This window comes from Eutrigla gurnardus (genome assembly GCF_963514095.1).
Source record: "Eutrigla gurnardus genome assembly, chromosome: 12".
NCBI lineage: Eukaryota > Metazoa > Chordata > Actinopteri > Perciformes > Triglidae > Eutrigla > Eutrigla gurnardus.
In genome coordinates this window covers 27,554,022-27,579,898 of record NC_139926.1, presented here as the reverse complement: position 1 = coordinate 27,579,898, position 25,877 = coordinate 27,554,022, and the positions used below count along the sequence as shown (strand labels likewise).

The following is a 25,877-nucleotide window of genomic DNA, read 5'->3' as shown; positions in this document are numbered from 1 at the left end:
ACCATTTTATGGTATTTTTTATTTTCCTGGACAGAATGTTTTATCTTGATCTTTTTTCTTAAATAATTAATATTTATTACAGAGATTTATTTTGTGGATTTTTTTTTTTTTTTTTACTTCTAACAGTATTCATTTCTATCTGTGAAAACAGTGTTGATCTGCTGCTGCACTTCCTCGTGAGTTGATGTAACTGGAATTCATGAAAATCTGTTGAAACTAATTCAGAAAAGCACAAGTTTGTGTTTGTGTGTCAGTGACCTAATGTTTTATTAAAGTGCATAGTTGTCGTGTATCCTGAAGTGATGGTTGTCATAGAAACCTGCTAACTTCTAACCTCACAAATATATTAGTATTGTTTGGATTAATATGGGCTGCACGGGGTGTACAGCGAGAGGGTCCCGGGTTCGATTCCCGGGTTCGATTCCTGGGTTTGATTCCCGGGTCGGGTTCGGGTTCCTTCTGTGTGGAGTTTGCATGTTCTCACCGTGTGAGACTGGTTACCTGTCTGTCTCTACATGTCTCCCTGTGATAGACTGGTTACTTGTCATGAAAAAAGACATGAAAAGTAATGAAAAAAGTCAGTAAAAGTAATGAAAAAGACTGAAAAGTCATGAAAAAAGTCATGAAAAAGACTGAAAAGTCATGAAAAAAGTCATGAAAAAAAGACTTGAAAAGTCATGAAAATGTCATAAAAAAAGTCAGGAAAAAAGTCATGAAAAGTCATGAAAAAAAAGACTTAAAAAGTCATGAAAATGTCATAAAGAAAGTCATGAACAAAGTCATGAAAAAGTCAGAAAAATTCATGAACGAAGTCATGAAAAGTCATGAAAATGTCAGAAAAGTCATGAAAAAAGTAATGAAAAAGTCAAAAGTCATGAAAAAGTCAAAAGTCATGAAAAAAAGTCAGAAAAGCCATGAAGAAAGTCAGGAAAAGTCATGAAAAAGTCATGAAAAAAGTCTTGAAAAGTCATGAAAATGTCATAAAAAAGAATCAGGAAAGAAAGTCAGAAAAGTCAGGAAAATGTCGGAAAAAGTCATGAAAAAGTCAGAAAAATTCATGAACGAAGTCATGAAAAAGTCAGAAAAGTCATGAAAAAAGTCATGAAAAAGTCATGAACAAAGCCATGAAAATGTCAGAAAAGTCATGAAAAAGTCATGAAAAAAAGTCATGAAAAGTCATGAAAAAAGTCATGAAAAAAAGTCTTGAAAATGCATGAAAAAGTAATGAAAAGGTCAGAAAAGTCATGAAAAAAGTCAGAAAGAATCATGAAGTTATGGACAAAGTCATGAAAAAAAGTAATGAAGTCATGAAAAAAGTCTTGAAAATTCATGAAAAAGTCATGAAAATGTCATTAAAAAAAGTCTTGAAAAAAGTCAGAAAAGTCTTGAAAAAAGTCATGAAAATGTCAGAAAAGTCATGAACAAAGTCAGAAAAAGTCATGAAAAAGTCATGAAAGTCTTAAAAAAGTCATGAAAAAGTCATGAACAAAGCCATGAAAAAAAGTCATGAAAAAACTCAGAAAAAGTCATGAAAATGTCAGAAAAGTCATGAACAAAGTCATGAAAATGTCAGAAAAGTCATGAAAAAGTAATGAACAAAGTCATGAAAAAAGTCATGAAAATGTCAGAAAAGTCATGAAAAAGTAATGAAAAAAAGTCATGAAAAGTCAAACAAAGTTATGAACAAAGTCATGAAAATGTCAGAAAAGTCAGGAAAAAGTCAGGAAAAAAAAGTCATGAAAATGTCAGCAAAGTCATAAACAAAGTCATGAACAAAGTCATGAAAATGTCATAAATAAAGTCAGGAAAAAAGTCAGAAAAGTCATGAAAAAGTCAGAAAAGTCATGAAAAAGTCAAAAGTCATGAAAACAGTCGGCAAAGTCACTAAAAAAGTCATGAAAATGTCAGAAAAGTCATGAAAAAAGTCTTGAAAAAGGCATGATCAAAGTCATGAAAATGTTGGAAAAGTCATGAACAAAGTCATTAACAAAGTCATGAAAAAAGTCAGAAAAAGTCATGAAAAAGTCATGAAAGTCTTAAAGTCATGAAAAAGTCATGAACAAAGCCATGAAAAAAAGTCATGAAAAAACTCAGAAAAAGTCATGAAAATTTCAGAAAAGTCATGAACAAGTCATGAACAAAGTCATGAAAATGTCAGAAAAGTCATGAAAAAGTCATGAAAATGTCAGAAAAGTCATGAACAAAGTCATGAAAAAGGCATGATCAAAGTCATGAAAAAAGTCATGAAAATGTCAGAAAAGTCATGAAAAGTCATGAAAATGTCAGAAGTCATGAAGAAAGTCATGAAAAAGTCTTAAAAAAGTCATGAACAAAGCCATGAAAATGTCAGAAAAGTCATGAAAAAGTCATGAACAAAGTCATGAAAAGTAATGAAAAAGTCTTAAAAAAAGTCATGAACAAAGCCATGAAAATGTCAGAAAAGTCATGAAAAAGTCGTGAACAAAGTCATGAAAAGTCATGAAAAAAAGTTGAAAATTCATGAAAATGTCATGAAAAAAGTCAGAAAAGTCATGAAAAAGTAATTTAAAAAAGTCAGAAAAGTCATGATAATGTCATGGAAAAGTCATGATGTCATGAAAAAAGTCAGAAAAGTCATGAAAAAATCAAGTCATGAAAAAAAGTCATGGAAAAATGACTTTTTCTCTCCTTCTTCGTCACATTCTGGGTTCACTGAATGCACCACGCCGTCCTCCAGGTGACGTCACACTTCTTACCTGAGGAGGAAACTGATGCTGTAAGCAGTGGCGGCTCCAGAGATTTTCTGTTGCAGGTGCTATGGGGATGCTCAACACTTAAGAGAAGGTGCTTTGAATTTCGGGGCATTTCATTATGGCGGTGGCATCGGACCACCCTTAGTATATATAGCTACACACGCGTACACGCATTAACTATACTCGTTCCACGACTATAAGCAATATATGTAAAAGTATTCAACACAAGGGCTATAGATACAACATACATGACATCAAGGACAAAATTCTGATTTCAGAGGTGGGGGGGACACAAGTATTTTTAATAAAACTCTAACTCTTTCAGTTCACTGTGTTTTCTAGTAGTTCTTCTAGTTTTCTATTGCTACTTTTAAGTTTACTGTTCCCTTTTTTGGTTTGACTGGTTGTAAATCATGTAGCAAAACATTATCACCGAATTCTAATCCAATAGTAATAATAACAACGATAATAATAATACAGTTTATTGATCAGATTATTGAGAGCTTTGTAGATGATGAGGAGGATCTTGAAGTGGATATGCTGCTTTATTGGGAGCCAAGGTGTTGCAGGATGGGTGTAACGCATTTCTTTGAATAACTTACACTTTGACTTCTAAAGAAGTCTCTTATGTCCACTTTTCTTTTTTTAGACATCCTGGCTGCGTCTAATTACCAAACACACACGCACGCGCACACACACGCGCGCGCACATACGCACACGGACACCGATTCAAACGTAAATGTAAATGAAACCTCTGATATTAACATCCTTCTAGCGGACGTGAACTAACTTCCAGTAGCGGACTCCTGTAGGACTCCTGACCGCAGACTAGCAGACCGTCGGTGTGCAAGATGGAGTGACAGCGGGGACGGCCAATCACACAAGAAACGGCAGAGCCAATCGAGGAGCTTGTGGGCGGTCTAGACTAAGGGAAACAGGCTTCAGCTTGAGCGGACGTTTTCCGCTTGGTCCTAGTGCTTGACGCGTCTCTGTTTACTATAGCGTAACATTGTTTTTGGACGGTAAAAAGTGCAACGGACCAAAACGGCCTTTTGAAAAAGTGCAGGGGACATTTCCCCTGTGTCCCCCCCCCCAAATTATGCATGACATTAAAATATAAATATAAAAAAACTACAGACATTTCTTGGGGGTGCTGGGCGGGTGCTATGGCTATTATAGGGGGAGCTACAGCACCACCTAGCTCCCCCCTGGCGCCGCCACTGGCTGTAAGCGAGGAGAAATTGTCCAAAATGACCCGAAATAGAAATGAACCGAACAGTCTGGCAGGAGGACTCGTCGGAGTCCGGCAGGAGGGAGTCCGGCAGGAGGACTCGTCGAAGTCCAGCAGGAGGACCCGTCGGAGTCCGGCTCGTCGGAGCCCGGCTCGTCGGAGCCCGGCAGAAGGACTCGTTGGGAGTCCGGTAAGTTCGTTAGTTTGGACCTTGTACATCTTTACGTCACATACTCGACTATGACAGTTATACTATAATAACAATAATAATGATAAATACATATATAAAGACAGTTTTCATTTTAATTCCATAGTATATGACTTTTTATTTTTCTTATTGGAACAGCAGCAACATCAGACTTTCAGATTATGATATCAACAACTTTATTCTATGTAAACATACAGTGATTTATGAATAAGTATCTTTATGGCATGGGTCATGATTATTCTTTAAGATGAAGCAGGAAGGATAAACGGACCAAGGACGGTTGATGTATTTCTTTACCTCCTTTAATGATCTGTGTTTTTACACCAGTAGGGGGCAGCGTAGCTCAGGTTATTTAGAATCATCAGGCATTTTATTGCATCAGTCAACATTTGACGCTTTCATTCACGTGACAAATAAGCTCCTCCCAGTTTAGTTCTATAGAGTTGAGCTACTGAACCTGAACCCCAAACTAGAGACGCAGACCAGCCCACGTGAAGGAGGTTTGTGATGGTCTAATATTCGGTGTTCCAGGCCTGGAATGGTTTAGATGTCAGTGAGAGACCAGCGGGATGTTGAGGAGAACCAGGTACTGCTCCTTCAGACGGTCTTGCCTGCAGAACCGAGCTGTCCGGGCTTGGACAGCGCTCTCTCCAGACTCTGGTTGCTGGTCTGGCCGTCCCTCTCCTTCTGCAGCAGCGGCACACAGGTGCAGCCCACGGCCACGGACACGTAGGTCTCCGTGTAGGAGTGGCGGCCCCCCACGCAGGACCCGGCCCTCCTCAGGACTACGGAGGGGGCGTAGACCGGCGTGCTGCGGTAGTGGTGGCTCTCCTCGCCGTACGGACCCAGCAGGCAGCCTCGACACAGGCAGTAGGCCTCGGGGACGTAGCGGGGGTACCGGGCCGGGTCGTAGGACAGCCTGCGGACAAGAGAAGGCCTCGGTGAACCACAGGGAGCCTCTCCTGGACCTCAGGATGGTATTGTGTTCCCCACACAGACGTCTATAGGAAGTGGACTATGGTTTTTAAAGTCTGCAGTATGTTGTTAGCTTCATAATAAACAGGTTCAAGGTGCAACTTTACAGCGAAGTGTCGGGGCAGGTAAGCCCCGCCCCCTAAAGCATCCCCTGCTTCCTGGTCTGGTGGACTCTAAATGGACCATAATGTACTAAATGAACATCATGCTGGATTGAAGAAGACTTGAAACTAGAGATTGAGACCATAAGCTCATGTTTACAATGTTTACTGAGATAATACATCAAGAGAGAAGTAGGACCATTTTCTCATAGACTTCTATACAACCGGAGAGGAGTCGCCCCCTGGTGGCCAGCAGAGAGAAGTAGGACCATTTTCTCATAGACTTCTGTACAACCAGAGAGGAGTCGCCCCCTGGTGGCCAGCAGAGAGAAGTAGGACCATTTTCTCATAGAATTCTATACAACCAGAGAGGAGTCGCCCCCTGGTGGCCAGCAGAGAGAAGTAGGACCATTTTCTCATAGACTTCTATACAACCAGAGAGGAGTCGCCCCCTGGTGGCCAGCAGAGAGAAGTAGGACCATTTTCTCATAGACTTCTGTACAACCAGAGAGGAGTCGCCCCCTGGTGGCCAGCAGAGAGAAGTAGGACCATTTTCTCATAGACTTCTATACAACCAGAGAGGAGTCGCCCCCTGGTGGCCAGCAGAGAGAAGTAGGACCATTTTCTCATAGTCTTCTATACAACCAGAGAGGAGTCGCCCCCTGGTGGCCAGCAGAGAGAAGTAGGACCATTTTCTCATAGACTTCTATACAACCAGAGAGGAGTCGCCCCCTGGTGGCCAGCAGAGAGAAGTAGGACCATTTTCTCATAGACTTCTATACAACCAGAGAGGAGTCGCCCCCTGGTGGCCAGCAGAGAGAAGTAGGACCATTTTCTCATAGACTTCTATACAACCAGAGAGGAGTCGCCCCCTGGTGGCCAGCAGAGAGAATGAACTGGGAATGATCTTACTGACTTGAAGGATTTCATTATTTTAACATTTAATTAATAATAATGTTTATGATGAAATCTTTCATTTCTTACAGGGAAATATTTCCAGGTCCTATAATGTGTTTGTTTAGAAAGAGAAAATAATAATATATGAATAGTTTGACAGCGGAAGTTTAAATACACGCTCTGAATATAAACTGAAACAATAATAATAAAAGGTGATGACGACATATGAGTTAAATACAGAATGATGGAATGATTCTAATACAACATAAGCTGATAAGGTGCGGAATGAAAGCACCCGGACTCACCTGTAGGCCCAGGGGGACACGCTGAGCAGGTTGACCGGGAGGCGGGTCTTGCTGCCGGTCTGGGGGCCCGCGGGGACCCGGCAGGTCCGGTTCACGCGGTCCTGAGGATCCAGCTGCAGCGCGTGATGGAAGGCGCTCATCACTCCCACCGACAGCCGGCCGAACATCTGCTCCAGGATCTCCTCCGGCAGGTCGAGGCAAGACCGGGTCCTGGTCGCCTTCTTTCGTACCCGGACCGCCCCGGCCGGCCAGGCCAGCAGCAGCAGGACGAGCGGGACTAACAGGACTAGCGGGACGCGGGTCCGATGAGGCATCACTGAGCGCGTCTCGTCCCGGAGTTGATCCGGGAAGAACGGTCCTCTGCGCCGAGCAGATTCCGGTCCAGGCTTGTACCGGGTCCTCTGCTCCGCTACAGGCCAGTTAAGTGTTGCACGCGGTGGAGACTCTGGAGCAGCAGGGAAGCGGTCCACAGTCCAGACCTGGATACACATGCGCGCCGCCAGGGGAACATCTTGGCAGAGGAGGTCCGCGGCGGCGCCAGGAGTCCGGATTCCGGAGTGCGGGTCCGGACTGGAGAGGAAAATCCTCAGAAGGAGAAACAAGCACCGACGTGGACGTTTCACACCTGCTGCTTTCTGCGGGACACCGGAAGAGGTCTCTGCGGGTCTCTCTGCTCCTCCTGCGGTGCGCGCGTAAAACCCGATGGAGCGTTCCGGGATCCGACTGATCCGGTCCCGTCTGGAACATCGAGTCCCGTTGATAAAAGGAGACGCGTGGGACGTCCAGACAGTCTGGATCTTGGCTTCATACCAGAGTTCCGGAGAGCCGGTCTGATCCGGTTTCAGAGACTGGGCTCCACGTCGAACCACAGACACGTGACGGTTTATTGATCTTGGATTATTCATCCAATCAGTAACGTGACCAAACTGTCTCCAGTAACACGAACATACAGCAGGATACAACACTTCTCTTTTATTATAGAAAGACAGAAATATAAATATCACACATTAGCGTTAACCGTGAAGACGTCGGTGACGTCAGAGGCACGTCATCACTAAGAACGTAAACAGTTAAAGATAAACATCCAGACTGCCGGTTCCTTCCTCTGCTGGATGGATGTGGAAGAGTATTCACCTGTACGGCCATGGCCATGGTCTGAGGGACCAACCTGGCCCCAGTCCAGGGTCCTGGACCAGAGGAGGACTCCCAGAGACCCAGAGGAGGAGTCCCAGAGGAGGCCTCCCAGAGCCCCAGAGGAGGACTCCAAGAGTCCCAGAGGAGGAGTCCCAGAGCCCCAGAGGAGGACTCCAAGAGTCCCAGAGGAGGCCTCCCAGAGTCCCAGAGGAGGACTCCCAGAGACCCAGAGGAGGACTCCCAGAGTCCCAGAGGAGGAGGCAGCTACTCCGGCAGCAAGTCCCCCAGCTCTTCGTCGGGGAAGTCGTCGTCCTCCACGTGCTTCTTGGCCCCGGTCTTGGGTCTCTCGGTCTGGGGGCCCAGCGGGTCCACGTAGGACGCGTCTAAAGAGGAACACAGGTTTATGGTCGGACCTCGTCTCTGAACATCAGACTCACAGGTTCAACGCTTCCTCACCGATGTCTCGGGGGCTGCTCGCCTCGTAGGGCTCATGGGAACCAGGAAGTGACCTCATCTTGGCGCTCAGCCGCTCTCCTTTGGTGCTGCTGTCTGCGCACACACACACCCACACACACACACCCACACACACACACACACACACACACACACACACACACACACACACACACACACACACACACACACACACACACACACACACACAGTGATACAACAGTAATATAATAGTGAGCTGACTCCATTACAGTCAGCAGCCGGTCACTGGTTCCCATGGTGACCTGGCAGCAGCAGCCCACATCTGGCTGCCAGGTCACCATGGGAACAGGCAGAGCTGGAACACAGGAAGGAGACCCGATCCTCCAGCATGTCTCACCCTGCTGCATGTTCCCGTCTCCGTGGTGACAGAAGCGCTGACAGACAGGTCGGAGCGCTGACAGACAGGTCGGAGCGCTGACAGACAGGTCGGAGCGCTGACAGACAGGTCGGAGCGCTGACAGACAGACGGAGCGCTGACAGACAGACGGAACGCTGACAGACAGACGGAGCGCTGACAGACAGACGGAGCGCTGACAGACAGGTCGGAGCGCTGACAGACAGACGGAGCGCTGACAGACAGGTCGGAGTGCTGACAGACAGGTCGGAGTGCTGACAGACAGGTCGGAGTGCTGACAGACAGGTCGGAGCGCTGACAGACAGACGGAGCGCTGACAGACAGACGGAACGCTGACAGACAGACGGAGCGCTGACAGACAGGTCGGAGCGCTGACAGACAGACGGAGCGCTGACAGACAGGTCTGAGCGCTGACAGACAGAGCGCTGACAGACAGGTCGGAGCGCTGACAGACAGGTCGGACCGCTGACAGACAGAGCGCTGACAGACAGGTCGGAGCGCTGACAGACAGGTCGGACCGCTGACAGACAGAGCGCTGACAGACAGACGGAGCGCTGACAGACAGGTCGGAGCGCTGACAGACAGACGGAGCGCTGACAGACAGACGGAGCGCTGACAGACAGACGGAGCGCTGACAGACAGGTCGGAGCGCTGACAGACAGGTCGGAGCGCTGACAGACAGGTCGGAGCGCTGACAGACAGGTCGGACCGCTGACAGACGGAGCGCTGACAGACAGGTCGGAGCGCTGACAGACAGACGGAGCGCTGACAGACAGGTCGGAGCGCTGACAGACAGGTCTGAGCGCTGACAGACAGACGGAGCGCTGACAGACAGACGGAGCGCTGACAGACAGACGGAGCGCTGACAGACAGGTCTGAGCGCTGACAGACAGACGGAGCGCTGACAGACAGGTCTGAGCGCTGACAGACAGACGGAGCGCTGACAGACAGACGGAGCGCTGACAGACAGACGGAGCGCTGACAGACAGGTCGGAGCGCTGACAGACAGGTCGGAGCGTTCTGGCTCTGACGACTCGTTGGAAGCGTGTTACTGTGAGTCTTTGCACGGAGAGTGTTGCTTCTGGAGTTTTCCTCAGAGTTCACACCGACGAGGGGAAAGTCTCAGGTGGACTCCAGGTCTCTCACAGGTCTGAGAGGGGGAAACCTCCCACGTGTCCTGGACCAGGTCCACGTGTCAGAGTCCTGGACCACGTGTTTGGACTGAAACTCAGTGGTTTCAACCGTGTGAAAGAACAAGGCTCAAATATGAAGATTCACACGGAGATGTAACACACCTGGAATCAGCCGGCTGTGTGCTGATCCAGGTCAGAGGTCAAATGATGTGCTGATCCAGGTCAGAGGTCAAATGATGTGCTGATCCAGGTCAGAGGTCAAATGATTATCGGCACCAAAATACTGTATTTGTATGTTTGTTGATGCAGCTGCTGCTCTGGTCTTTATTAGATTTAACTTCATACGACGTCAGGGAACTATTTGATTTGTTTGTTGGACTTTATAATAACGCTGCTGATAGTGGAGTTTATTATCACCAGTGTTGTAGGGGTTCTGTTGGATCATAGACCAGGACCCTGATCGGGGTCCTGGTCTATGATCAGAGTCCAGATGAATAACTCACCTGCTTTAACATCCGTCTCTGATGAGCCGCCAGGAAGAAAGAAGAGAGTTCCAGGTTCAGTTCTTTAAAACATTCAAGAAGACAAACATCCGCTCTTCTTCTAGTGGAGCTGAAACATCTTCACACCTTCTCGCTCTGGTTGGTCCAGAGACGGCATGATGTCATTGGCTGCTATGAGCCGACGTTAGCACGCGTCAGAATTGGTTTTCCAGAAAAAGAAATTTCATATTTTGATATTACATACGAAGAAATAGATTTATTTCTGAATTCCTTTCAGATTTAATAATATCTGTGAAAAGACATTTTCCATTTCAGCTCCACTTTAAATGTTAAAGAAATCTCCACGATTTCAGGTCAAACTCACAAACATACATTATTGTATTGTTAGATTTCCCCTTTGTTTAACTGAGGGATGTGACTCAGTGTGGTGTATAGAGGAAGAATACCCATAATACCGCTGGCCTTCTTAGGAGAGGCGAGGACGGCGGTGGAGACGCCTGCTGCCCGGCAGCATGAACGACACACAGAAGGGAAGTGATGTCATAGATGAACAAGAGAATGGTGATGAGGATCAGCTGATCAGATTGGGACTAAAACTACGAAATAAATCAATAAACTGCGTCGGGTTCTGTTTCTGGTCTCTTTGAAGAACCACTTGTTCTGCTAATAAAACCTGTTTTTCTCAATGGAGTCTGACCGTGGCTTTAAAGAGACCGTGGATATGACACGGTCAGGAAGAGAACAGGCTCCAAGCTTTCTATGGAAACCCTGAAGGAGGAGAGATTCTGATCCTGGACCGCCAGGACTCCTGGTCGGATCGGCTAACTTTTAGTTCTTCCTGCTGTGGAGCGAGGGAATGTGCCCTTTGGGCCTCCGTACTTGTTGTGGTGACTCACCAGAACTCCCGGCGCTGCCCTCCCGGCCGTCCCTCCGACCTCGGGCACTGCCCTCCCGACCCGACCTCACCCTCTGCAGGGAGACGGGGGAGAAAAGGGTGAGATAATGTTTATTAATCAGGTTCAGACTGTTCCTCCATCCACCAGAAAGCGAAGCGGGGCCTGAAGATATGAGCAGTATGAATATAATATATTTATTATAATCTCGACGGAGACACAACTTCATAATAACACCAGAGAAATGTACGGAAGGCAAGTGGTGGAAAAAGAATGTGGGGATGTATTTCCTGAGTCTGATGGAAACCGTTTTTGGCTTGGAACAGTCTTTATTATGTTTTTTCCTTCCAGTGATTCGACGGTTTGGTTCCAGGTTTCAGTTCCTCTCCGGACTCTGAACACAGACGAGGACTGAAGGAAGAACAAGTCCTGATGGGTTTCTATAAATACCACACAGATGTGGATTTCATAGAAACGTCATCAGACACATCTGTTCATCAATTAGTGACTCATCATTTTATTGCTATGCAGCTACGTGAGCAGGATGAGTGTCATCAGTGTGGAGGTTCATGACCCTCTGGCTCTTCTGGTCCCTGGAGGATCTGGTCTCTGGGCCGTTTTAAGACCAGCTGCCTGGGATTTCTCAAAGTCATCCTGCTCGTCTGATCGGCTGTGATGTTCTGCATCACGCCTGACGACTTGACTGACCCCAGACCCAAGAACCCAGAACACAGACCCCTGACCACTGACCCCTGAACACAGACCCCTGACCCCAGAACCCAGACCACTGACCTCAGAACACAGACCCCTGACCCCAGATCCCAGACCACTGACCTGATCTGTGTAAGTGCTATATTTAGAATATTTTACCCTCAGATTATAAGGGATGCTGTAATGTGTTATTTCATCTTTATTGTGTAAATAACTGGTTCACATGTCTCTGTTGTAGGTTAACAACGTCCGTGTGTTTCCAGGTATTCTGGGTTTCATCTCAACGATCCTCCTCGCCGGCCAGCTGTTAAACATCTGTACACGCAGAGCGTCTGTTGGATCACGGAACGATCAGGAGAGAAGAGCAGCTGTTTTTCATGTTTTTCTGGAGCTGCAGTTTTAATATTTAAGGGGTTTAGGCTCTGTAATATACAACTTATTAATAATATTCACATGAGTTGACTCATTTCAATGTTACATCATAAAACCTGGCTGCTTAAATTAGGCTTTTAATGCGTTCATCCTTAAAGGGACAGTTGTGGTGTTTTGAAAAGTGGTTGTATGAGGTACTTCTACATAGTCAGTGTGTTAGTACTACAGTAGAAACACACAGGGAGCACCGCAGCAAAAACGACACTTTCAAATCGGTTTTTTTCTGAGCGTTCATCAGGGATTGTAATGAAAACGGATATCTTTTTTCTCCACATGTCCCCTTTGGGACTCCGTAGAAAGTTCTTCGTGTTAAAACCCCATTTGACATTCGGAAGAAAATCATACTTCTAATCCTGGAAGTATGGTGTTGAAAGAAGTAATGTTTTGGGGATCGGTACAAAGGAACAAGAAAGTTTCTGGTCTACCAGAACATTGATTGCTTAGTTTGCCTTTATAAAGTACAGGTTGGTGAGAGACGAACCTGTTCTCTGATCTCCTTCATCTTCTCCACCTTCTTCAGCTTGGTGGCGTAGTCCTGAACCTCCTTCAGGCCCATGTCTGTGCACAGCCGCACCAGGAAACGCAGGCCTGCAAAACACACGGCCACAGGTCAATCCCTCGCTGCTGTGAGGTCATAGTGTGATGTGAGGTCATAGCTGTGATGTGAGGTCATAGCTGTGATGTGGGGTCATAGTGTGATGTGAGGTCATAGTGTGATGTGGGGTCATAGTGTGATGTGAGGTCATAGTGTGATGTGAGGTCATAGCTGTGATGTGAGGTCATAGCTGTGATGTGGGGTCATAGTGTGATGTGAGGTCATAGTGTGATGTGAGGTCATAGCTGTGATGCGAGGTCATAGTGTGATGTGAGGTCATAGCTGTGATGCGAGGTATTAGTTGTGCTGTGAGGACTGTGAGGTCATAGTGTGATGTGAGGTCATAGCTGTGATGCGAGGTCATAGTGTGATGCGAGGTCATAGTGTGATGTGAGGTCATAGTGTGATGTGAGGTCATAGCTGTGATGCGAGGTCATAGTGTGATGCGAGGTCATAGTGTGATGTGAGGTCATAGTGTGATGCGAGGTCATAGTGTGATGTGAGGTCATAGCTGTGATGCGAGGTCATAGTGTGATGCGAGGTCATAGTGTGATGTGAGGTCATAGCTGTGATGCGAGGTATTAGTTGTGCTGTGAGGACTGTGAGGTCATAGTGTGATGTGAGGTCATAGTGCGATGACTTACATTCCACATTGTCTGGAAACCTGCGGTGGATGTCTTTATAGGTCTCCAGAGCTCTCTGGTAGTTTCCTGTGAGGAAAGCAGAAGATTGGAGATTCTATTGTCACACACAGTAGAAACAATGTTCACACCGACCAACGACATTCTTCTTTTGCAGTTTCCCTTCACACAGTAACCTCAAATAGAAAATACGACAGTAAGAATAAAAACAAAGGGATAAACGAGTATTTACAGTGTGTGTAGTTCAGCAGCAACATTTGTATAGGCTCAGAGAAGATACGGATATAAATATAAAATATAAAAGGATATACTGCTAAAATCTCACCACTCCTCCTGTAGCAGCTCGCCACAATCAGCTTCCACTTCACCTGGGTGGGTCTGCGAAACACAAACCAGGTCACATGACCTCGTTAGCGCTCACATGACCCTGTTAACGGCCATCTATGTTCAAGACAACAACGACTTCCAGACGAGAACAAGCTTCATTGACAATGAATCAAAATCACTGAGTCAAGTCAGAAAAGTTTAGAAACGTTTTTACCTCCAGCTGGTTCCTTTACTGAACCGCCTTAAATAACTGTGATTTATTATTATTGCCCGTTTATTCTTATTATATATAGATTTAGGCGTTTAGACATCAATGGTTTGTTGCATTTTAATCACAAATGTGTTTTTAAATCGGTGATTGTTGGTTCATAACAATCAGATAGTGTAAATAAGCTCCTACTTCTATGATAATAAAATAAAACAGTTTTATGTGTCTTACTGTGTATACTGTCATACACTTACTGTATGAGCGTGGCTCTCTCAAAGTACTGGATGGCCTTCTCACAGAACTGGGTCTTGATGTAGTAGGCCCCGAGCCACTCGATCACATCGATGTTGGAGGGGAAGTACCTGAAGGACTGGACACACACACACACACACTCAGACTGTACAGACGTGGACGTAGTCATGGCGACGGGGGTTTGAGGGACAGACTGCAACTACAGTTAACTGATTCTCAAAGAAGTCCTGAGACAGAACCGGGTCCGGTACCTCGTAGTAGTACTGGAAAGCCTGGGACGTGTCCCCCTCGCCGTCGTACAGCTCTCCCAGTTTGGCCAGTGCCTGGGGGTCAGTGTGGGTCACACTCAAGACCTGGATCAACCACTCGATTGCCTGTTGGGGGTCTTCCAGAAGCTCATATATGAAGCAAGTGAGTCAAGGATCTGAACCCCCTTGAAATGAAGACCTTCTAGTCTAGAGGAAATGCTCGGTAGGATACAGGTGGGCCAGCTGGTACATGACCTGGGCGCTGTTCCTCAGAATGGCGTGGAGCTTCAGGAAGCAGTCCAGGGCCTCCTCCAGACGAGTCAGGCTCTTATAGGTGAGACCTGGTACGAGAGGACAGGGTTCAGTACTCTGGCCTGACACGGACAGGATAACAGGTGCTTTTCCAAACTGGAATCACAAAATCAGAGCTTCAGTTTAACATTAAGTGTCCTGAACACTTGAACTGTTGTTTTGAGAGAAAATGTCTACGTATGAACGAGGTTCGGGAGGTATTATGGTAAACCACCACACAATGATACATCAAATATACATCAATAAATAAAAAAATAGTGTTTCCATGGTTTGTTGCCTTAAAAAGCTGATTTATAGTTGAGACGTCAGTTTTGATTATTTTGGTTTAGAAAGAAGTGGGGGGGGGGGGAGGGGGGGCTCAATCGGGGCTGGTCCAGTGCCCGTGCCCAAGTGTCCTTGGGCAAGACACTGATCCCCTGGGGTCAGACGTGATGGGTGACCTGTACTGTAAAGAGACTGGGAGGCGGCGGGTACCCAGGTTGTAGAGCGCCTCGGTGCAGGAGGAATCGTTCCTCAGGGCTTCTTTGTAGAACTCTGCTGCCTTCTCGTAGTCCTGCTTGACGAACACCGTGTTGCCTTTGTTGATCAGAGCCGCCGGGTTGTATCGGTCAGCCGTCATGGCGAGGTCGGCGTAGCGGTCCGCCTGGTCGTAGTCCTTCTCCTGGAACAGGTGAAAGAGCATCAAGCTCAGGGGTTAACCTTCTACAGGAAATCCAACACAACTCTTCTCTTTATACATGTGTTTTATTCTTCAAAGGGGGGGTAGTAAACCAGGAAGTAGAGGAAAGAGGGGGATCTTACCAGGAAGTAAAGAACGAGGGGATCTTACCAGGAAGTAAAGAACGAGGGGATCTTACCAGGACGTAAAGGAAAGAGGGGCTCTTACCAGGAAGTTAAGGAACGAGGGGATCTTACCAGGAAGTAAAGAACGAGGGGATCTTACCAGGCAGAAAAGGAACGAGGGGCTCTTACCAGGAAGTAAAGAACGAGGGGATCTTACCAGGAAGTAAAGGAATGAGGGGCTCTTACCAGGAAGTAAAGAACGAGGGGATCTTACCAGGAAGTAAAGAACGAGGGGATCTTACCAGGAAGTAAAGGAACGAGGGGCTCTTACCAGGAAGTAAAGAACGAGGGGATCTTACCAGGAAGTAAAGGAACGAGGGGATCTTACCAGGAAGTAAAGGAATGAGGGGATCTTACCAGGAAGTAAAAGAAAGAGGGGGATATTACCAGGAAGTAAAGGAAAGAGGGGATCTTACCAGGAAGTAAAGTAACGAGGGGATCTTATCAGGAAGTAAAGGAAAAAGAGGGATCAACCAGGAAGTAAAGGAAAGAGGGGGATCTTACCAGGAAGTAAAGGTAAGAGAGGGATCTTACCAGGAAGTAAAGAAAAGAGAGAATCTTACCAGGAAGTAAAGAAAAGAGAGGGATCTTACCAGGAAGTTAAGGAACAAGGGGATCTTACCAGGAAGTAAAGGAAAAAGAGGGATCAACCAGGAAGTAAAGGAAAGAGGGGGATCTTACCAGGAAGTAAAGGAAAGAGAGGGATCTTACCAGGAAGTTAAGGAACAAGGGGATCTTACCAGGAAGTAAAGGAAAAAGAGGGATCAACCAGGAAGTAAAGGAAAGAGGGGGATCTTACCAGGAAGTAAAGGAAAGAGAGGGATCTTACCAGGAAGTAAAGGAAAGAGAGGTTGGTGGCGGCAGCACTCTTCACTCTGCTGTCCTTCTTCTCAAAGGTCTTCAGGGTCTCCACTGCCTGAGAACACATCACATACAACACATCACATACAACACATCACATACAACACATCACATACAACACAATAGCCCTGTTTGACTCCAGTACAAGAATATAAAACAGCCACAAACAACAGATGCTCATGATGAGATCTGAGTGTGCTGCACTGATGCTGCAGGTTACAGGTTCCTACTACACCACCACCTCCTCCAACTCCTCCACCACCTCCACCACCATCACCTCCTCCACCACCTCCACCATCACCTCCTCCACCACCTCCTCCACCACCATCACCACCTCCACCATCACCTCCTCCACCACCATCACCACCTCCACCATCACCTCCTCCAACTCCTCCACCACCTCCACCACCACCATCACCTCCTCCACCACCTCCTCCACCACCATCACCACCTCCACCATCACCTCCTCCACCACCATCACCACCTCCACCATCACCTCCTCCAACTCCTCCACCACCTCCACCACCACCATCACCTCCTCCTCCACCACCATCACCACCTCCACCATCACCTCCTCCAACTCCTCCACCACCTCCACCACCATCACCTCCTCCACCACCTCCACCATCACCTCCTCCACCACCTCCTCCACCACCATCACCACCTCCACCATCACCTCCTCCACCACCATCACCACCTCCACCATCACCTCCTCCAACTCCTCCACCACCTCCACCACCACCATCACCTCCTCCACCACCTCCTCCACCACCATCACCACCTCCACCATCACCTCCTCCACCATCTCATCATGATGAGATCTGAGTGTGCTGCACTGATGCTGCAGGTTACAGGTTCCTACTACACCACCACCTCCTCCAACTCCTCCACCACCTCCACCACCATCACCTCCTCCACCACCTCCACCATCACCTCCTCCACCACCTCCTCCACCACCATCACCACCTCCACCATCACCTCCTCCACCACCATCACCACCTCCACCATCACCTCCTCCAACTCCTCCACCACCTCCACCACCACCATCACCTCCTCCACCACCTCCTCCACCACCATCACCACCTCCACCATCACCTCCTCCACCACCATCACCACCTCCACCATCACCTCCTCCAACTCCTCCACCACCTCCACCACCACCATCACCTCCTCCTCCACCACCATCACCACCTCCACCATCACCTCCTCCAACTCCTCCACCACCTCCACCACCACCTCCAGCACCTCCACCATCACCTCCTCCACCACCTCCTCCACCACCATCACCACCTCCACCATCACCTCCAGCACCTCCACCAACTCCTCTCCCTCCACCTCCACCATCACCTCCTCCACCACCACCTCCACCTCTGTCTATGAAGACACCTGCATCACAGGTATGTGGAGCTCAATGTTGTGTTCGATGTTAAATAAATAAATCACACAAAGAAAAGATGGAACATATATAAATCAAACTATAATATAAGTTATAATATGATATATTTGGAGAGAACGTGTTAAGAGGAGGGAAGAAAGCAACAGAATGTAACTGAAGCAGAAGCAGACACATACCTCGATCTTAGGCATGCAGACGGGAGGAAACCAGACAGAAGCAAGAGAACGAGACAATGAGAACGTGATGCTGCAGAAACACAACAACGCTTGTACACGGAAATAAAAAAAGATGGAAAAACGTTAAATAAAAGGAAGAGCAGAGCATGCACATGTTACATGTGTTTAAAGGGAAATACCACTCACTGAACTATTTCACTGTGACTCCAAGGAACTTTTTCCAGGTTCACAATTAATAATACTTTTATACGGTGGCAATAAATAACAAATGTGTTGGTTTAAACTTCTGGGTTTAAAGCTGGAAAGTTGTGCATGTTTTCAAAGATGACTTCATAACGAGGTGGCAACAGTGAGACAGTAACGCAGCGAGAGCCTGAATGAGACGCTCACCTGGTTGAAGTCCTTCTGGCGGAGGAAGGTGATGGCCTTGTTGATCTCCAGGTCGTTGGCCAGCTCCACAAACTGAGAGCATTTCACCATCTCAACACACCTGGAGGAGACGGGCACAAGGACATGACATCACTTCCTGTGTTACATCCAGAGATGGTCTGCAGGAAGTGGACGTCATCATGGTGACATCACTCATTGCTCTGTGGACGACAGCTTTTCTACCAGAGAGGGAAGTGACCATATTTGGACTGTGGAGGAGCGACAGGTGGATCTGATGAACACAAGCGGCACCCTTACTAGACCTGGAACCATGTGTTTTCTGGTGTAAAGCTGCTTACAAAGTAAACCTCATAGTTCAAGTGTTAAAGTCATCTTAGTAGCTAACTGCATTGGTAGCAACCTGTCAATCAGCAGGTAAGCCCCGCCCCCTAAAGCATCCCCTGCTTTCTGGTCTGGTGGACTCTAAATGGTCTAAAAACCATAATGTACTAAATGAACATCATGCTGGATTGAAGAAGACTTGAAACTAGAGATTGAGACCATAAACTCATGTTTACAATGTTTACTGAGATAATACATCAAGAGAGAAGTAGGACCATTTTCTCATAGACTTCTATACAAGCAGAGAGGAGTCGCCCCCTGGTGGCCAGCAGAGAGAAGTAGGACCATTTTCTCATAGACTTCTATACAACCAGAGAGGAGTCGCCCCCTGGTGGCCAGCAGAGAGAAGTAGGACCATTTTCTCATAGACTTCTATACAACCAGAGAGGAGTCGCCCCCTGGTGGCCAGCAGAGAGAAGTAGGACCATTTTCTCATAGACTTCTATACAACCAGAGAGGAGTCGCCCCCTGGTGGCCAGCAGAGAGAAGTAGGACCATTTTCTCATAGACTTCTATACAACCAGAGAGGAGTTGCCCCCTGGTGGCCAGCAGAGAGAAGTAGGACCATTTTCTCATAGACTTCTATACAACCAGAGAGGAGTCGCCCCCTGGTGGCCAGCAGAGAGAAGTAGGAATTCTATACTAATCAGACTTCTCTTTGATGAAGATGTTCTTTGTTATTGGTGGATTTAACACGAATGACTGACGGGTTCCTTACGTTCTCCACACGAGTGCCGAGGTCTTGGATGAAGACTTTACGGAGGTTGTTGAGCGTCTGCAGCTCTTTGGCCAAATTTAAGGATCTTCCTGTTCAGAACTGGAGGTTGCCTGGTATTAACTCATTTCTACGAACAAACTGAACTCAGTGACTGCACTTTTATATCGATAGTACATGTTATAGACACACATAGCCATCCAACCGTTGTATTAATGCTGCCTCCTCAGATCTCAAGTGTTAAAGTCACGGCTGGTTTTAATGAGGGTTTTCTATGCATTTTAATTTTGCATTATTATTATTATTATTATTATCTTTTAATTCTTCTATTTTTTTTCACTTTATTGTATGACATTTTATGATGTGAAGCACTTTGAGACTGCCTTGTGTATGAAATGTGCTATACAAATAAAGTTGCCTTGCCTTGCCTTCTAACTTTGCTCTGAGATTCGAAGCTTCGTTTGAAAAACAATCTGCTCAATCGTTTTGTGCTCATGACAGTGCAAAAGAAAATCTGACAATCCACTGAGTAACAGTTGTTATTGTTTCCATATTCGCCTTCAGAGTGACCTAACTGGGTGGGAAATCCAGAAAAATGTGAAATCTAATTCAGGGAATTAAATGGAAAAAACCTCACGACGTCCAACAACACTCCCTGAGTTTGGATCTTCAGTCCCAGAACGTTTGGAAACAGCAGTGGAACAGAAAGACCAGCGTATGGAGCATGTGAGTTATCTGTAATGACGCCTACATACCGGGCAGCACCTTAAAAATCAGGTTTCTGAGTCACAGACCTGCAGTCACAGCATGTGAAGATGTTAAGATGTTAAAACCAACCAGTCAAATCCAGCAGCGAAAGACGCCTCGATGGCCGGAGCGATGAGCTTGGCTGCCGTCATGATGTACTTCTCCGCCAGGACTTTCCTGTGTTGGCAGGAAACAACATGTGACGGTGATGACGATGACACAAGGCTGTCGGGTGAAGAGGATGTGTTTGTGTTCATGCTTCCTCACAGATCTCTCTCCATCTGGTGAAGTCTGTCGTTCCTGATGGCCTCGATGAGCAGACTCGCCTCGGTGTCGTCCTGACACACAACATGTTTCTCACAGTCATCATCGACATCATATATGTGTGTGTGTAGGTATGTATATATCATTTTTTCCCCTTTCTATTCTTTTTTTTAAAGAACAAGAGAATTGTGTATATATGTTGTGCTGTATAATGTACTCCAATTTCAATAAAAAATTTGAATGAAAAAAAAAAAAACATCTCGGAAATGATTAAATGTCTTTTTGTCTAGACAGACAAACGTGTAATTGAATGTCAACATAACGCATTAAGCTTGTGGAAGCAATGCTTTTGGAGTTTGACAGATGCTATAGAAGTGAAATAGAAGTGACATTCATGTGAACATGTTCCACTTCTGCTCACATTGGAGGGGATGTACTTGTCTTCGTCGTCGATGCCCAGAGGGACAGAGAGCAGCTTCTGGAAGGCCTTCTTCATCCTCTCCCGGTCTGTGATGGCGTGGTAGCACAGGATGAGGTTGAAGCCCGTCTTGATGTTGGGGCTCTCGCTCATGATATGCTCAAAGGATGTGATGGCGTCCGAGTACTGGCCCATGCGGACAAAGACCACGCCGATGTTCTGCATGATCTTGATCCTCATCTCCTTGTGAGCATTGGAGATCTGATCCAGAGCCATCCGGTAGAACTTGATGGCTTTGGGGTAGCTCTTCTGTTTGACGTAGATGTTGGCCATGTTGACCTTCAGACGGCCTGGAGGAGCAACGGAGTGGCTCAAAGGTCACACAGTCAGATGGCAGCTTAAAAATAAAAACACAAACGAGCAACACCGGCCGTCTTTGAGCTGCATCTAGACCGCAGTGCCCCCTGGCTGCCGAAGCTTGAACAGCAGCCAGGGGCTCCTTCTCGACTGTCACAGCAGACGTACAGCAGGTATAACAGCAAATGGACTACATTTACCATCAACGCTGCCTGATTCACAGCTGTAATACTGTTAGTTTACAGGATTCAGTATCTTTTAATAATGTGTTTTACTGGCAGACCAGAGTCACAGTATCACACACCTCTTTGTTTTACAGGGTCTTCTGTCCTGCCTGCATAATAATGATAATAACAATAATAATAATGATAATAAAGCCGGACTAACGAGGGTCCAACACGTCTGCTCACCTCCGTTACTGAACATCTTGTTCTTCACGATGACCTGATAGTTGTGCAGAGCCTCTGGGTACATTTCGTTGTTCCCGAACTGGTTGGCAAGGTTCAGCAAAACCTGGCAATGACAGAAATGATCAATATTCTTTTCTTTTTTTTAAAGATTTTTTTCAGGCATAGACACCTTTTATTAGCAGTGGACAGATAGGAAAGACAGGAGAGAGAGGGGGATGTGACATGCAGCAAAGGACCTCCGGCGTGTCTAGCACAAACAGATAGACCAGAATGCAATGCAGCAACTGTGCAGGAGCGAGTAGCATTTAACATGGGAAGAGCTAGAATAACTTGTGCTCTCTCTCTTTCTGGTACCGAACCACCACATGATGAAAAGTGTAGGGAATCACAGAATATGTACGCCAAAAACCTTCTTTTATGTACTAAAAACCTTCTACAGTTAAAATCATGTTGTAAAAATGTGGCTTGAAAATGGCAGAAAACCACCAAGATGACATGATGGCACAAAGGTTGGCCAAACAAACGTTGATTTAAATGACAGAGTGTTCAGGGATAAAAGTTAACCAGTAAAAAACTCAACGAAATAAGATGAGTAACAAATCAGTAATAACAACCAGGTTTAACAAGATGCTCCACCATTCCATTCACAGATATGTGCTTACTTACAGAGTAGGAGAGGTCCAGATTGATGTGCTCGGCGTTGCCCGACTGTTGCCTCTGTCTCACCAGCGTTCTCTCCTTGCTGCTGGCCTCTTTGGCTTTTTCCAGAGCCTGCAGAAACACACCAGCGGCACCACGTATTCAGCATTCAGGAGGGAAACCTCCACATGAGAGACTATGATCTATAGTAGGCCGTCGTCATGGAGACGTCACCCATTGGTTTGTGAAGGCGTCTTGGCCTTCGTCATCTTGGAATCTTTCCACCACCTTGCTTTCTTACACATTTAAACCAACAATTTGGCGTAGCGTTAGCTTTTTAGCATCCAGCTTAATTCACACCGCTGTTTCTGCAGAAGTTGCTCTTCAATATGTTCCTCCATGTGTTTTTAAAGCACTGGAAGTGAAGCAGTGACACGTTTCCAGCTCCAGGTGTAACAACGACCACCTGATGACTTGATACTCGTCCAGTGAGCTGCAGTGGGAAGCCGGCACGATGACCCATGAAGCCTTGCCTCATTGGAGGCCGTTATCTTTATTATTATCTTTATTATTTTAAGAGACAGGCGGTTGAAGAATAAGAGTCTGACCAGCTGGAGGGCTCCGGAGCTCTGAGCCATGCAGCTCTCTTCCACCAGGTCGTTGACTTTCTTCTCCAGGATCTTAATCTTCTCCTCAGGCCTGCAGGACCACAAGATCATCAACCATCCAGACATTCACGTATTAGAAGACTGTACTGTCTAGAAAAGCATCGTTATCAAAGGCCTGGATTTATTAGTAAGAAGCAGCAGAAAATATAACATAAACACATAATTATGTTATGTTTAGCTGCAATAAGTGTTATTTGAGATATAATTAAATATATATGATTATGACTGAATATGCATCTTTAGATCCTAATGTACTAATTTATACTCGGGGGAACATGAATACTGGATGACAAAGAGAAAATCTGAAACACTGTTTAAACATAAACTTTAAACCCATTCAGACATTTTCAGACATGATAGACATTATTATTAATCCACTTATTTTATTGTGTTGAATTTTTATTGTATATAATTGAATGTATAACTTGAATAATTGAATAATTTGATTCTACTTTATTTATCTAGTTTTTATTTCATATTGTTTTACTTTTATTACTGTAATTGTAGCTTTTAATGCTAGTATTTTATGAGCTGCACTTTGAGCTGCGCTCACCTGTCGACAGGTTTACAGATACAGTTTGATTAATTCATTGATAACGACTCACGTGTCCTCGTTCTTCGTTTCAAGCGGAGGTGCGGGGCCTCTGGACTGACCCAGCGGGTCAAAGGTCGGGCCTGAAAGTACAAACCAGAATAATGATCTTGCTTTTTTGTGAACAGAACTACAACAAACCTTAGAGATACACATGGTTCATACTAATACAGTTTATGAAGATTAGAGCTAATAACACAGATAAATAACACTCTGCTTCCTGCTGCTGTGTGTTCACTTAACTAGTATTTCAGGCTTTACTTACAACTTTGTTCCTTTATTCATGTTCATATTTAGACATTTTAACAAATATCTGTACTTTCTACTGAACTTTCAACTACAATTTCAAAACAGGCATGTTTCTTTTTTTTAATGCATTGAGGGGAATTATCCTTTTTTTTTTATTATTATTAATATGACGAGAATCTGGTAGTCTTGTAAAAAAACAGCCAGTAGAAATGCCATTTACAGTGATACTTTTACTTTGAGTACATTTCAGTACTTTTACTTGAGTGAAGAAGTAGAATCAGTACTTGTTTTGAACACAATTATGTGTACTTGTACTCGAGTAGAGAACGTCTGGACTCCTGACTCTCTGATAGTGACACATTATCTGTGAGCAGCTTCCTGAAACTGACCCCGCGTCATGGAGGAGGTGTAACCTGCTGCTCTGACAGCGGTCATCAGTCGGGCTGCTCCGTCCTGAAAGGCAAAAACAACACAGAATTATAGTTTTCCTTCATTTTAGCAATTCTTCTTCACAAAAACGAAGCCGTGGTTGACGTTGAGCAGGTCGTTGCTGAGCTTTGAGGAAACACGACATCGGCCAGTTGTGAACGTATGAATGTTTAAAAGGAACCATATTAAAACCTGAAACTGAAAGCCCTACACATCCAGCACTGGGTGAGCGATGTGTTGCTTCTCACCTGCACAGCTCCGGTCATGGGTCGGCCCATGGAAGAGGCCAGAGGGATCCGAGCCTTCAGGAAAAGAGACGTTTTAGACAGGGGAGAACAGTTCCAATGAGCTGGAAACACAGATCATCAAACTAATATGCGACAAAAACGTGGTCATTAATAACGTATTATAGTTGTTCCTCTATCCAGTCATTTGTTTTCAAGTACGAACCGGTGAATCCATCTGTGCAACAGATGTGTTTATGTCAGACTTTCTCTAATTCTTCTGTTTTACAAGGAAATGAAACTCTGATGAAAGTCTGTGGGGAGGAGAACAGTATTTTGATGTGCTAAATGAATACGTCTTGAAAGTTAAGAGTGCAGGACTCCTGGTGATGAAGTTTTTAAACCAGGACTTGAATGAGTCCACGCCGTCGTACTCACTCCGAAAGAAGAAGCTAGAGGCCGAGCTCCGATGGCAGTGCCCGGAAATTTAGCAGTCATCTGGAAAATTAAAGAGGTGACATCACATCGTGGGTATTAACAACTTTATCCTCTCTCTCTCTCAAACACACATAAGTAGTACCTCAAAATGATGTTAAATACAGAAGTATTCCAACTAGAGCTGATTAAATCTTGTGATCCTCACCGGAGGTCTTCTTCCATGACTGGTCCTCACTGCTTGCTGGAAGCCCACATCATTCTCCAACTCCTTGAAATGATTATGATTATTTATAATAAAAACAATGAATAATTAATATATTACTATGTAACATAAAGTTAAAAGGAGCTTTACAAGACAAAATAGAAATGAGAAACTATTTAAACTTTTTATTTTTATTTTTTTAAAGCGTATTTGTGTTCGGAAAAGCGCTATATAAATTAAATGTATTATTATTATTACTATTATTATTATTATTAATGATAATAAAAGTTGAGCTAAAGAAGCTACATGTGAGGATAAAATAACAAATAATTAATAATTAAAAAATAACCAATAAATACAAACGTATGCCGCGTTGTGTATGAACAGGGTTTAAGAAGTGACGTAGCAGATAATAGACGTATAATTTAGTGACGGAACGTCACTAGCATCAACTCTGCCGCTGCTAGCTGGAGCTAACGTCAAAGCTAGCTCAAGCTAGCTCCATCTAGCATATAGCTAACTCGCCTCGGAGTCAAACGTTGGATTAAAGTCGTTGTAGCCGGAATAAAGGTCCTCCTCCGCGGCCAGGTGCACATTCTCCATCCCGCTGTTTTCCCGGCGAGGCGACCCGCTTGTGAATATCAAATAAAACAAACACTCTGCGTTATTTATCGGATAAACAGCCGAATATACAGTTTGTTGTCGTTTCAGGATTTCCCATCCCACAATTCAACGCGGTGTAGGCGGGACTGTTTCCATTCTCAAGCCTCTGATTGGTTACTCGCGCGTC

General features: G+C 45.5%; 2 protein-coding genes across 10 annotated transcripts; both read right to left on the bottom strand.

Annotated features, from left to right (window-relative positions):
• Nucleotides 1-4,286: 4,286 nt before the first annotated feature.
• On the bottom strand, nt 4,287-6,807 carry il17d (interleukin 17d). The gene is made up of 2 exons (XM_084022767.1): nt 6,450-6,807; nt 4,287-5,090 (listed from the first exon to the last, which is right to left on the bottom strand). The coding sequence occupies exons 1-2, from the start codon at nt 6,761-6,763 to the stop codon at nt 4,769-4,771; spliced, it is 636 nt and encodes a 211-aa protein (XP_083878893.1). The 5' UTR covers nt 6,764-6,807; the 3' UTR covers nt 4,287-4,768.
• Nucleotides 6,808-7,406: 599 nt separating this feature from the next.
• Nucleotides 7,407-25,826, bottom strand: ift88 (intraflagellar transport 88 homolog). 9 transcript variants are annotated; one of them, XM_084022752.1, is made up of 26 exons: nt 25,613-25,826; nt 25,091-25,153; nt 24,886-24,945; nt 24,472-24,525; nt 24,184-24,247; nt 23,559-23,628; nt 22,894-22,984; nt 22,313-22,417; nt 21,647-21,749; nt 20,883-21,229; nt 20,465-20,535; nt 20,288-20,374; nt 18,349-18,454; nt 16,361-16,447; nt 15,163-15,349; nt 14,610-14,717; nt 14,380-14,531; nt 14,131-14,246; nt 13,667-13,719; nt 13,345-13,410; nt 12,587-12,693; nt 10,966-11,038; nt 10,516-10,569; nt 10,070-10,087; nt 8,040-8,132; nt 7,407-7,966 (listed from the first exon to the last, which is right to left on the bottom strand). In XM_084022752.1, exons 1-26 carry the CDS (start codon nt 25,688-25,690, stop codon nt 7,848-7,850), a joined length of 2,532 nt encoding a protein of 843 aa, XP_083878878.1. In that variant the 5' UTR covers nt 25,691-25,826; the 3' UTR covers nt 7,407-7,847. The 9 variants fall into 9 exon arrangements, 8 of the variants coding, with proteins under 8 accessions (XP_083878878.1, XP_083878881.1, XP_083878879.1 ...); XM_084022755.1 differs by having other exon boundaries at nt 10,525-10,569; XM_084022753.1 differs by having other exon boundaries at nt 10,516-10,566.
• Nucleotides 25,827-25,877: the final 51 nt, after the last annotated feature.

Bases quoted from the DNA above. Each gene is read 5' to 3' on its own strand.
- il17d (XM_084022767.1), bottom strand. From the start codon at position 6,763: ATGCCTCATCGGACCCGCGTCCCGCTAGTCCTGTTAGTCCCGCTCGTC. The intron at 5,091-6,449 runs GTGAGTCCGGGT...TCTTGTCCGCAG, and splicing joins GTGTCCCCCTGGGCCTACAG to GCTGTCCTACGACCCGGCCC.
- ift88 (XM_084022752.1), bottom strand. From the start codon at position 25,690: ATGGAGAATGTGCACCTGGCCGCGGAGGAGGACCTTTATTCCGGCTAC. The intron at 21,230-21,646 runs GTGAGCAGACGT...TTGCTCCTCCAG, and splicing joins CAAGATGTTCAGTAACGGAG to GCCGTCTGAAGGTCAACATG. The intron at 10,570-10,965 runs GTGAGTCACCAC...GCTGCCGGGCAG, and splicing joins GGGCAGCGCCGGGAGTTCTG to CAGGCGTCTCCACCGCCGTC.